At 39.7% G+C, this 13759-nt stretch overlaps 1 protein-coding gene across 1 annotated transcript; it reads left to right on the top strand.

The window, feature by feature from the left end:
• LOC129854728 (ataxin-7-like protein 3) lies at positions 1-13486 on the top strand. The gene is made up of 8 exons (XM_055921900.1): positions 1-129; positions 893-1016; positions 1298-1430; positions 1636-1807; positions 5113-5213; positions 11447-11469; positions 11945-11990; positions 12441-13486. Exons 2-8 carry the CDS (start codon positions 966-968, stop codon positions 12518-12520), a joined length of 606 nt encoding a protein of 201 aa, XP_055777875.1. The 5' UTR covers positions 1-129; positions 893-965; the 3' UTR covers positions 12521-13486.
• The last annotated feature ends 273 nt before the right edge of the window (positions 13487-13759 follow it).

Below are 13759 nucleotides of genomic sequence, written 5' to 3' on the forward strand. Positions count from 1 at the left end.
ATCCACTGACAAAAGCCGACTGGGTTCACTGAAGACAGCAATGCTGCTAGTGTTTGGCGTTCTCTTGTGTAGCGATCGATTGCTACTGCCTGAGTCGTCTGATGTAAAGATGGATGCCTTCCGATATAGGTAAATAAAAAAACATTTATGGACTGGCATGTATCTAATTGTTGTGATCGTCAAGGCTAAAGGGAGCTACAACCGTGAAGTGATATTTTTCTTGTGACACAATGTATCGAGTTTTTAAAACGATCAGCAGCAGTGCACTAAGCAAACCATAGCGTGCTTCGCAGTAATCTGTTTCTTGAAGTAACATTCAAAGTCTTACAATTTGCTTCCGATTGCACCATATGTTAGGTTGATGATACATTTATTTCCAGTATTTTTTGTTATTTTCTGTAAATAATCACAAAATATCCCCCGTCTCTTTCTGCTAATCTGAAATCGACACGAATGCAATGGTGTCTATCTGCGTTATTTTCAATTGTGCATACTGGACAATGTTATGCCCCATAGTAGGGGCCGAGGACTTCTGTATGGTTTTTAAAAAAATATATAAGGAAAACATTTATTCAATGCTGTTCTGTAAACGATATATGATGCAAAGCAGGAAACGTAGCATGTCGTTATCTGATTTGTACGACAAACAACGAATAATCCAATTATTTTTTGTCATAAATGACAGGTTATAAACGTGAATAGCCTAGATAACACTTTTTAATATAATTCGTGGTGCATTTAGTTGTGTCACCCTTTGTTACATTGTTTCATTGCTTGTTGTTGCTCCCCACACTCCTTACCATGACTCATTAAAATATAGTTTACATTGTAAATGTAATGTATGAAGATTAAATTGTGTTATGATATGTGTCTTCTCTCCTGTCTGGTCTAGCCCCGTCTTGGCCAATGCATGCTGCTTTACAGCATGAACACAGAAGTGTGGGCTCATCTTCTAATTCTGGCAAATGAAAATGGATGAGATTTCGATGTCCAGCCTGGACAACAGCAAGCTGGAGGTAAATATAGTAGTAGGTTTGGTTTAGTCCTGTGTGGACTATACATGAGGGTATCGTTTTTTCACCCACACATTTCATTTTAGTCTTAGACAAAGGCTTAAACATTTGGACTGTGTGTCATTTGGACTGCAGCTATGGCTGATGTGTAACCTGGCCAGCGCAATTCAGCTTGACTGTTTGGCTCTAGTGTGAATCCGTTCTGTAGCCAACTCTTCTCACAGTATTATTCCATAGAAAGGCTATATCTTGGTTCTATATAATAATGCTGTGGTGGTTGGCAGGACGTAGCTCAGGACATCCTTTCTGACCTGGTGGAGGATGCTTGTCTGGGCCTGTGCTTTGAGGTACACCGGGCCGTCAAGCAGGGCTACTTTTTCCTGGAAGACACGGACCAAGAAACCATGAGGGACTTTGGTATGTATTTCTACTTTCTACTCACCTATTTTTTTAAAAGTATTGTTTAACAATGGTTAAGATAAAGACGTGTACAGAAGATATCATTCCACAATTCTTAATTTGCTAACTATACCACCATACAATGATTGCAATATATAATATATACCTATGTAAAGTGCTTTGAACTATAATTTTTCTTTCTCTTTATTTTTTGTATGAGTAGAAATTGTGGACCAGCCAGGAGTGGATGTGTTCGGGCAGGTGTACAACCAGTGGAAGAACAAGGAGTGTGTCTGTCCCAACTGCAGCCGGAGCATTGCTGCGTCGCGCTTCGCCCCTCACTTGGAGAAATGCCTGGGCATGGGGCGCAATAGCAGCCGCATAGCCAACCGCAGGTTAGCCACCTACCCCCCCCCCCCCCCCCCCCCCCCCCTGCACAACTGAAACAATTGTCATGTTCGAGACCGTCCACAAAGAAGTCGCACTATGCAAATTAACCAATTATTTAAGGCTATGTCATCTACATCGCAGTTGGGCAATACATGTACAGTTGAAGTCGGAAGTTTACATACACTTAGGTTGGAGTCATTAAAACTCGTTTTTCAAGCGCTACACACATTTCTTGTTAACAAACTATAGTTTTGGCAAGTCGGTTAGGACATCTACTTTGTGCATGACACAAGTCATTTTTCCAACAATTGTTTACAGACAGATTATTTCACTTATAATTCACTATTACAATTGCGGAAGGTCAGAAGTTTACATACACTAAGTTGACTGTGCCTTTAAACAGCTTGGAACATTCCAGAAAATGATGTCATGGCTTTAGAAGCTTCTGATAGGCTAATTGACATAATTTGAGTCAATTGGAGGTGTACCTGTGGATGTATTTCAAGGCCTACCTTCAAACTCAGTGCCTCTTTGTTTGACATCATGGAAAAATCAGAAGAAATCAGCCAAGACCTCAGAAAAAAAATGGAGACCTCCACAAGTCTGGTTCATCCTTGAGAGCAATTTCCAAACACCTGAAGGTACCACGTTCATTTGTACAAACAATAGTACGCAAGTATAAACACCATGGGACCACGCAGCCGTCATACCGCTCAGGAAGGAGACATGTTCTGTCTCCTAGAGATGAACGTACTTTGATGTGAAAAGTGAAAATCAATCCCAGAACAACAGCAATGACCTTGTGCAGATGCTGGAGGAAACAGGTACAAAAGTATCTATATCCACAGTAAAACAAGTCCTTTATCGACAACCTGAAAGGCCGCTCTGCAAAGAAGAAGCCACTGCTCCAAAACCACCATAAAAAAGCCAGACTACGGTTTGCAGCTGCACATGGGGACAAAGATGATACTTTTTGGAGAAATTTCCTCTGGTCTGATGAAACAAAACTAGAACTGTTTGGCCATAAGGACCATCGTTGTGTTTGGAGGAAAAAGGGGGAGGCTTGCAAGCAGAAGAACACCATCCCAACCGTGAAGCACGGAGGTGGCAGCATCATGTTGTGGGGGTGCTTTGCTGCAGGAGGGAATGGTGCACTTCACAAAATAGATGGCATCATGAGAAGGAAAATTTACATTTACGTTTAAGTCATTTAGCAGACGCTCTTATCCAGAGCGACTTACAAATTGGTGCATTCACCTTATGATATCCAGTGGAACAACCACTTTACAATAGTGCATCTAAATCTTTTAAGGGGGGGGGGTCAGAAGGATTACTTTATCCTATCTTAGGTACGTGTTACGTGGATATATTGAAGCAACATGTCAGGAAGTTAAAGCTTGGTCGCAAATGGGTCTTCCAAATGGATAATGACCCCAAGCATACTTCCAAAGTTGTGGCAAAATGGCTTAAGGAGAACAAAGTCAAGGTATTAGGGTGGCCATCACAAAGCCATGACCTCAATCCTATAAAAAATGTGTGGGCAGCACTGAAAAAACATGTGTGAGCAAGGAGGCCTACAATAAACCTGACTCAGTTACACCAGCTCTGTCAGGAGGAATGGGCCAAAATTCACCCAACTTATTGTGGAAGGCTACCCAAAACATTTGACCCAAGTTAAACAATTTTAAAGACAATGCTACCAAATACTAATTGAGTGTACGGTATGTAAACTTCTGACCCACTGGGAATGTGATGAAAGAAGTAAAAGCTGAAATAAATCATTCTCCCAACTATTATTCTGACATTTCACATTCTTAAAATAAAGTGCTGATCCTAACTGACCTAAAACAGGGATTTTTTTTTAACGTGGATTAAATGTCAGGAATTTTGAAACTGAGTTTAAATGTATTTGGCTAAGGTGTATGTAAGCTTCCGACTTCAACTGTATGTCATATTGATGCGGTTACTGACATCTTTAAAGGGGGGGCTGAACTCACTAATTTTGCCTCCCTTTTCCACATGCTTGTTATGAAAGGCTAGAAGCCATGACTGAAGCAACGAGAGTTTGAAGTGGGAGTGTTATGTTCGCTAATAGCCTGGTGTTGTGTGTTCCTCTTTACTGATCCTAAACGGCAACCATACTTTACGAGATGGATGGCTTTAGCAACCACATGACGCAGCATGACAACGTGATTGGTCAAGAATCCTAAACCCTGAGCATTTCTTCCTTTCTAGAATACCTTTGATACTTGTGTTTATGATGCTAATGTTATCTCACGAATGTGAGGATGTTTGAGTTGGGGGGAGGGAAAACAAGCCCTTTATAAAGACCAAGTCTCGTTCTTTCAACATAACATTGGCAACTATGTATTGTTTCATGTAAACAAGACTGAGGCGCTGCGTGCTAATGGGTATTTCTGTTGTCTGTAAAGAAATGGGCAGGCTGTAGGTTGATTCTGCTGCACTCAGCTCAGCTGCTTCTCCGTGCATGACAAATCTCCTTAGGCATTACCATCCCCTTTTAGTGGGCAAGACTGGGCATGATTGAAATCAAAAACCAAATCATAAATATCCAAGGATTTAGGAATTTATGTCATAGTTTTGGAAGACATTGACTTAATGACCAAAATGATCCTATTTACACTTTGTATTACATTTTGGCACTAGAATAAATGTTTCTGACTAATGTCGATGCCTCATAGGCCGTTTTCAACCAGACAAGTATTTTTGTTTTGGTTGAGCTAACCTTTAAACACAGCTACCCTAAAACCAGTTGACATTGCAGTGCAGACAGCAATGTAATGAAGTTAAGACTGGAGTTGCTGCCTCGAATACCCAAGCCGACAAGGTGAAACATCTGATGTGCCCTTGAACAAAGCACTTAACCCTCATTTGCTTCAGTGGCACTGTACTATTATGGCCGACCCTGTAAAACAACACATTTCACTGCATCTATCTGGTGTATGTGACAATAAAACATCTTTAAAAATATATGTTTTACCCTTTCCTCATACCACAACAGGGTATTATTATTTTCTAATCAAATATAGTTTGCACACTTTTAATTAAACTGTAGCCTTACTTTCTCAAGCAATCCTGAAGGAAGGATTCTTTCAAGTACTTTGCTTTAGCCTGCCTGGAGTAACAGATGGGCGGGGTTTGCCATTTTGAGACTATTCTATTGGTCCATAAAACCACACAAGCTCAATTAAGCGCAGATTAAGTATTGGAAATGATTTCAAATAGTATTTTGAACCCAGGTCTGGCCATAAATCAATGGATCACTGACTGTCATTTCTTCCCCCCACAGAATAGTCACCGGCAACAACACTAACAATAAATCAGAGAGCGACCAGGAGGATAATGATGACGTCAATGATAACGACTGGTCCTATGGGGCGGAAAAGAAAGGTAAAGGACTGGCTTTCACCCTCCTTTTCAAGGTGATCTGGGTCCTGTTTAGTAGGCAGAAAACAAGAGCAAATGTTGTGAAACAGAAAGGTACTACATGATCTTATCCAATAAGAACAGAGGTTAAATCAAATCACATTTTATTTGTCACGTGCTGAATACAATCAAATGCTTACTTACAAGCCCTTAACCAACTATGCAATTTTAAGAAAAAATACGTGTTAAGAAAGTATTTACTAAATAAACTGAAGTAAACAATAAATACATAAAAATTATAATTAAGAAAATATAAAAAATAGAGAAACAATAAAACAGTAATAACAGTAACGAGGCTATATACAGGGGGTACTGGCAGGGTTGGGTAGGTTACTTTCTAAATGTAATCCGTTACTAGTTACCTGTTCAAAATTGTAATCAGTAACATAACTTTTGGGTTACTCAAACTCAGTAACGTAATCTGATTACATTCCATTACTATTAGATTACTTTCTCCTTAAAAGGCATTAGAAGACAAAAATGTATGTTAGCAATTGAACAACATCTATTGTAGGATAAATCAATGTTAAAGTTTACATAGCTGGCCATATATGGATGTAAAATTTTACTTTAAGGGTTGGTTATGTAGGCTTCTTCTAACCCATCACTTTCTACTACATATAATAATTTGATTCAATTATATCTTTACATTAAAAACAAGTCTATCAGAATTCCAATCATTCCAATAAATGTTTTACCCTTTGATCTTCAAGAATAGGATTATTATTATTATTATTATTTTTTTTTTTTTTTTGGAAGTATAGATTAGCCAAATTGTTTTACCTGAGCATAACCCCCAAACTAAGGACTTATTAGCCAGCCCTACTCTGTTTCTGATTTTGTTGTCATGGAGGACTGATTGGGCTCATTGATTCGAGTTGAAAAATAAATGCTGCGCTCATGGAATGGCATACTTTGAGTGCTACTGAAAAGTGCTATTTACATGTGAAAAAGGAATGCCATATGCTGCATTTGCTATAGGCCTATTGTTTACCTTTTTGTTGGTAAGACTTTGATATCTTGATAATCTATAACTGTTTAAACGGTAAATCCACAGATGAAACCATAACAAAAAGGCTACCCCACCTCGGTTTTGGTAAAAAGCTGAGAGATGGGCCTGGAGAAATGTAACCACTCTCAGATTATTAGACAGAGCTATGGATGTAAGGACTGACCATCCATGTTATCAACATGTTTTAACCATGTTGTGAGGATATACAGTGTTTGTATACATTTACAATGTTTACAAACGATGGAGAAAAACAAGCTTATATTTATATTTTGGGTTCTCGTGGAGTGTGGCAGTTGAACTAACTCATGAGGCATTTATAAATGATATTCTTCAAGAATCAATGGATATTGTAACGGTTTCTCTCCTCCTCTACGTCTGAAGAGGAGGAGTAGGGATCAGACCAAAATGCAGCGTGTTGTGAAGACATGATGAATATTTATTAAAGCAAAGACGAACACGAAAAAACACTTGGAAAATTACAAAACGACGTAGACAGACCTGAACATGTGAACTTACATAAACACGAAGAACGCACGAACAGGAATAGACTAACCAAACAAATGAAAACGAAACAGTCCCGTGTGGTGCGACAGACACAGGAACAATCACCCACAAACAAACAGTGAGAACAGCCTACCTTAATATGGTTCTCAATCAGAGGAAACGTAAAACACCTGTCCCTGATTGAGAACCATATCAGGCCAATAGACAAATAACCTAAACATAGAAACACATAACATAGAATGCCCACCCCAGCTCACGCCCTGACCAACTAAACACATACAAAAACAAGGAAAACAGGTCACGAAAGTGACAGATATAACATGCTTTCTGAATTTAAAAGTAAACCTCGGCGTAATCATCTAGTTTTTCAAAAGTAGCTGTAATCTGATTACAATATTTTTTATGGTAAAGTAACAGATTACAATTAAACATTTTTAAAATCTTTTACTCCCCAACCCTGGCAACCGGTACAGAGTCAATGTGCGGGGGCACAGGTAGCCATTTGATTAGCTGTTCAGGACGCTTATGGCTTGGGGGTAGAAGCTGTTAAGAAGCCTTTTGGACCTGGACTTGGCTATACGGTACCGCTTGCCATGCGGTAGCAGAGAGAACAGTCTATGACTTGGGAGTCTTTGGCAATTTTTAGGGCCTTCTGACACCGCCTGGTATAGAGGTCCTGGATGGCAGGAAGCTTTACCCCAATGATTTACTGCGCCGTACGCACTACCCTCTAGTGCCAGTTGCCATACCAGGCAGTGATGCAACCAGTCAGGATGCTCTTGATGGTGCAGCTGTATAACTTTTTGAGGATCTGAGGACCCATGCCAAATCTTTTCAGTCTCCTGAGTGGGAATAGGTTTTGTTTGCCCTCTGCCTTTGGTGTGGTTGGACCATGACAGTTCGTTAGTGATGGGAACACCAAGGAACTTGAAGCTCTCAACCTTTTCCACTACAACCCCGTCAATAAGAATGGGGACGTGCTCGGCTCTCCTTTTCCTGTAGTCCACGATCATCTCCTTTGTTTTGATCACGTTGAGGGAGAGGTTTTTATTAGAGGTCGACCGATTATGATTTTTCCACGCTGATACCGATTATTGGGGGACCAAAAAAAGCCGATACTGATTAATCGGACGATTTTTATATATATATGTGTGTGATATTGACAATTACAAAAATACTGAATGAACAATGAACACGTATTTTAACTAAATATAATACATAAATAAAATCAATTTAGTCTCAAATAAATAATGAAACATGTTCAATTTGGTTTAAATAATGCAAAAATACAGTGTTGGAGAAGAAAGTAAAAGTGCAATATGTGCCATGTAAAACTAATGTTTAAGTTCCTTGCTCAGAACATGAGAACATATGAAAGCTGATGGTTCCTTTTAACATGAGTCTTCAATATTCCCATTTAAGAAGTTTTAGGTTGTCATTATTATAGGCATTATGACATGTCGACTATTTCTCTCTATACCATTTGTATTTCATATACCTTTGACTATGTCACGATCGTGTGGAGGATTGACAGACCAAAACGCAGCAGTAGGAAAGTAAGCCATATTCCTTTTAATGAATATGAAGGCAAAACGAAACAAAAACACTTACACACTAAACAAAACAAGAAAACGATCGTGAAGCTAATAACGAAGTGCACACACAGGCTACAAACGTATAACATAGACAATTACCCACATCACATGAAAGCCTATGGCTACCCTAAATATGGCTCCCAATCAGAGACAACAGAAATCAGCTGTCTCTAATTGGGAACTCATTCAGGCAACCATAGACTCTCCTAGACAACTAACCAACATAGACAACGCTAGACACATGCACTCAACACAAACCCATACACTACACCCAACACCCCCTTTACCATATAATCACCCAAAACCAACAAAACACAAACATTCCCCATGTCACACCCTGACCTAACTAAAATAATAAAGAAAACAAATAATACTAAGGCCAGGGCGTGACAGACTATTGGATGTTCTTATAGGCACTATAGTATTGCCAGCCTAATCTCGGGAGTTGATAGGCTTGAAGTCATAAACAGCGCTGTGCCTCAAGTATTGCTAAGAGCTGCTGGCAAATGCAGTAAAATGCTGTTTGAATAAATGCTTACGAGCCTGCTGCTGACTGAGCGGTGGTAGGTAAACTGCTCTATCAAATATCAAATCATAGACTTAATTATAATATAATAAACACACAGCAAAACGAGCCTTTGGTCATTTATATGGTAAAATCCAGAAACTATCATTTAGAAAACAAAGCGTTTATTCTTTTGGTGAAATACGGAACTGTTCCGTATTTTATCGAACGGGTGGCAACCCTAAGTCTAAATATTGCAGTTACATTGCACAACCTTCAATGTTATGTCATAATTATGTAAAATTCTGGCAAATGAATTACGGTCTTTGTTAGGAAGAAATGGTCTTCACACAGTAACAAGCCAGGCGGCCCAAACGGCTGCATATACCCTGACTCTGCTTGCACAGAACGCAAGAGAAGTGACAATTTCTCTAGTTAATATTGCCTACTAACATGCATTTCTTTTAACTAAATATGCAGGTTTAAAAAAATATACTTCTGTGTATTGATTTTAAGAAAGGCATTGATGTTTATGGCTAGTTACTTTTGTGCAACGATTGTGCTTTCGTTAAATCATCACACGTTTGGCTAAATTTGAAGTAGGCTGTGATTCGATGATAAATTAACAGTCACCGCATTCATTATATTCAAAGCAGACAAGCTAGTTAACCTAGTAAAATCGTTAACTAGTGATTATGTTAGGATTGATTGTTTTTTATAAGATAAGTTTAATGTTAGCTAGCAACTTACCTTGGCTCCTTGCAGCCACAGGTCCTTTTGATGCTGCACTCGTGTAACAGGTGGTCAGCCTGCCACGCAGTCTCCTCGTGGATTGCAATGTAATCGTCGTCCAAAAAGGCAGATTCTTCTGAAAACTTGAAATCGGCCCTAAATAATCGGTCGACCTCTAGTTGTTATGCTGGAACCACACGGCCAGGTCTCTGACCTCCTCCCTATAGGCTGTCTCATCGTTGTCGGTGAAGTTAATGATGGTGTTGGAGTCGTGCTTGGCCATGCAGTCATGGGTGAACAAGGAGTAAAGGAAGGGACTGAGCATGTACCCCTGAGGGGCCCCCGTGTTGAGGATCAGTGTGGCATATGTGTTAATACTTACCCTTACCATCTGGTGGCGGCCTGTCAGGAAGTCCAGGATCCAGTTGCGGAGGGAGTTGTTTAGTCCCAGGGTCCATAACTTAGTGATCCAATGAATAGCATTCTCACGTAGGTGTTCCTTTTGTCCGGGTGGGAAAGGGCAATGTGGAGTGCAATAGAGATTGCGTCATCTGTTAATCTGTTGGGGCGGTATGCAAATTGGAGTGGGTCTAGGATTTCTGGGATAATGGTGTTGATGTGAGCCATGAACAGCCTTTCAAAGCACTTCATGACTACAGATGTGAGTGCTATGGGTCGGTAGTAATTTAGGCAGGTTACCTTGGTGTTCTTGGGCACAGGGACTATGGTTGTCTGCTTGAAACATGTTGTATTATAGACTCGGTCAGGGACAGGTTGAAAATGTCAGTGAAGAGACTTGCCAGTTGGTCAGCGCATGCTCAGAGTACACGCCCTGGTAATCCGTCTGGCCCTGTGTAACGGATGTGAAATGGCTAGCTAGTTAGCGGGTACGCGCTAATAGCTTTTCAATCAGTTACGTCACTTGCTCTGAAACCTAGAAGTAGTGGTTCCCCTTGCTCTGCAAGGGCCGCGGCCTTTGTGGAGCGATGGGTAACGATGCTTCGTGGGTAACGATGCTTCGTGGGTGACTGTTGTTGATGTGTGCAGAAGGTCCCTGGTTCGCGCCCGTGTCGGGGCGAGGGGACGGTCTAAAGTTAAACTGTTACGACCTGCAGCCTTGTGAATGTTGACCTGTTTAAAGGTCTTACTCACATCGGCTATGGAGAGCGTGATCACAGTCATCCGGAACATCTGGTGCTCTCCTGAATGCTTCAGTGTTGCTTGCCCAGATGCGCGCCTATAGAAATAATTTAGCTCGTCTGGTAGGCTCGTATCACTGGGCAGCTCACGGCTGTGCTTGCCTTTTGTAGTCCGTAATAGTTTGCAAGCCCTGCCACTTCCGACGAGCATCGGAGCCAGTGTAGTAGGATTCAATGTTAGTCCTGTATTGATACTTTGCCTGTTTGATGGTTCATCGTTGGGCATCTGCGTCATCTGACAACTTCCGTATTGAGCGAGTCACTGGTACTTCCTCCTTTAGTTTTTGCTTGCTTGTTATTTTCCATTGCAAAACGTTTTCCTACAGTGTGCCCTACTAAACACAACCCTGGTGACTGACAGTTATATAAAATGTATCTACTCATAAGAGAAGACAAATGGAAATTAGAATCCTATAATGGTGAATACCAGTAGTCAATCTCTACATTAATTTGAACTGAAACAGAGTTGACTTCAACTGTGTGCACATGCATCCAAAATGTAGTTGTACATGTTTGATCTAGTAGTTAAGAAATATTCTTTGAAGTGTTATCAATCTGCTTGGTTCTCTTTTGTATTTGTACATTATGATATCTTGTAAATCATTGAAAATTATGTCCAAGTGTCTTATAAAATGCTCTCATTTTTGCAGCGAAGAAGAGAAAATCAGATAAGGTATTTGCACTTTCTTTGAAACCACAATGAAATATTTTCTGTAATAACATAGTTTTGCCACTAGTTGATCATTCTGCTTTTCTTGATGCTTTATCTGAATAGAATCCAGTGCCACAGCTGAATTTCAAGTGAGAAATCGAAGGGAGAATGTTGATTGGCACTTGGGGTTTGTGTAGTTGTAACCAATCTAATAAAATTACTACAGGAAAGCACGACCAAAACAAACCATAAAAATAAAGTTATCTTAATATGTTCGTAAAGTTTCCAACAGTATGCAGCATGATCCTGAAAGGCGACGAGACCAAATTTTGATTTCTTCAATTTTAATGCTTGTTGTGATTGTCAAGCTTTCTGTTAAACAGAACATATTATTTTTTATCGAATAAGACAATTAAATTACATATTTCTTATAGTTTTGTGTAAACTCTTTAAAAAATATATGTGTATATATATATATATCCCTTTTTTATTGTAGAATCCAAACTCACCCAGGAGATCCAAATCATTTAAACATAAGAATGGTAAGTTATCATCATTAGTCTGTAACTACTAAATGCATGGTAATTGTGACAAATGAAGCGATTGCTTTAGGCCTCATTCTTTGGATAGGCCTAATACACACTCTGGCATTAATTCAATAGTATGACAGTGTTATGACAAAGGATATACTGTATGCAAGTTGTCCCTGAGACGCTCTACCCTAGTTCTAGGTCATTGAGACTGAGAGATTTAAGTAAGGTGTGGACTGTGGCGCATATGAAATATACGTTTTTGGTCAGATGTTTTGCTGTGCACCTCAGAAGATATTGCTATTTTATATGAAGGTGGTTCCAGAGATCATTTGACGAGTGTAACTAAAATAAAAACCTCCTGGAACGTCCCCATAATCATAATTTCACAGCCACAGTATAATTTGCTTGGAGTGGAGAATGGAGATGACTTTGATAAATAGAGTCAGTCTGTCTCCACAGGTATGATGGGCCCCAGACGGCGTATGGACAACCAGGAGAGCCCACGCATGCTGATGAAAGATGAGGCCTTCCCTCAGTGACAGACACACAGGAAGACCATTCAGAGTCCACCCTGGCTCCTTTTGTTTTACAATGGACCGTGACAGATGTGTAGTAGACTATTTCTAAATGGGTCGTGTTCATTAAGCACCACACTGAACAAAACTGACTGATACAGGGAGGTAGTGACTGAACTTCTCCAATAAGAAATGCTTGTTTGTTTTTTCCATTGTGAAACGTTTTAAAATGTTTTGTTACTGTGTGCCCTAATGAACACAACACTGCTGAAGCAGTCCAGAGACCCCCTGCACAGTGTGTCTCTTCCGTTTTTCCCCCCCCTCACCAAATCGTTGCACCAATAATCATTATTTTATATCATACATTATTTTATCGATAGGTAGCTCTTGGCTGGCATCTTTATGAAATATTGTGTTAGAATCTGTCAATGAACAGACAAGGAGTGAGGTCGTACAGTGGCTAGGCAGAGGCAGTCGAGGTCAGAGCAATGGATACCAAGGACCATTTGATTATGCACTGACATTTTGATGATATTATCAGTCAAGAAGTCTTTTCAACTATCATTTTTTTGACAAGAACATAATTATGGACAAATGGACAGTTCAAATCAGAAGTCACACAACTTACAGACAATAATAATTAATGGTTTGTCATTTTATTACTCCATATTCACAATGTCAACATCATGATTCTCCTACTGATGAGTATGCTGAAAGGACTCCCGTCACTTGTCATTCACCTGTGGAAATAGGTTTTGAAATAAACTGCAAACTCCTTGCAGTAGAACATGGGTTAATCTGTTTCATTGTAGATGAGTAGTTAGTTAGGCTTGTTTTCTAGCATTCAAAACATTCTTTATTATTTGTTTACATTGTAAAGGGTTATATGTGTCCTCAGTGTTGTGATAGTGTAAATATTTAAATAGTTGAAATGCTGCTATCATGGCTTTGTATTTGTTCATCTGTCAAGTAATAAACGATTGTCATCTGTCGATGTGTAATATTTGAACTGCGAGTATAGGAATTAAAATTATGTTTGGCTTGATGTGGGCTGATGCATACATCTGGGGAGGGGGGGTTGCAACAAAGTCAAGTTTTAGTAAACACTTTTCTGTTCAATGAACCTGAACATACCCTAAGCCTTCCCAGCCTTTAGTGCACTCAGTCGTGAGCAGGGGAGGCTGTTGATTGCCTGTTGTGGAAATTCAACTTTTTGGTGTGTGCCCAAAGTGATGTAGCTAGTAGGGTTTTTAGCTTGCTATG

The sequence above is a fragment of the Salvelinus fontinalis genome, chromosome 1, assembly GCF_029448725.1.
Source record: "Salvelinus fontinalis isolate EN_2023a chromosome 1, ASM2944872v1, whole genome shotgun sequence".
NCBI classification, from domain to species: Eukaryota; Metazoa; Chordata; class Actinopteri; order Salmoniformes; family Salmonidae; genus Salvelinus; species Salvelinus fontinalis.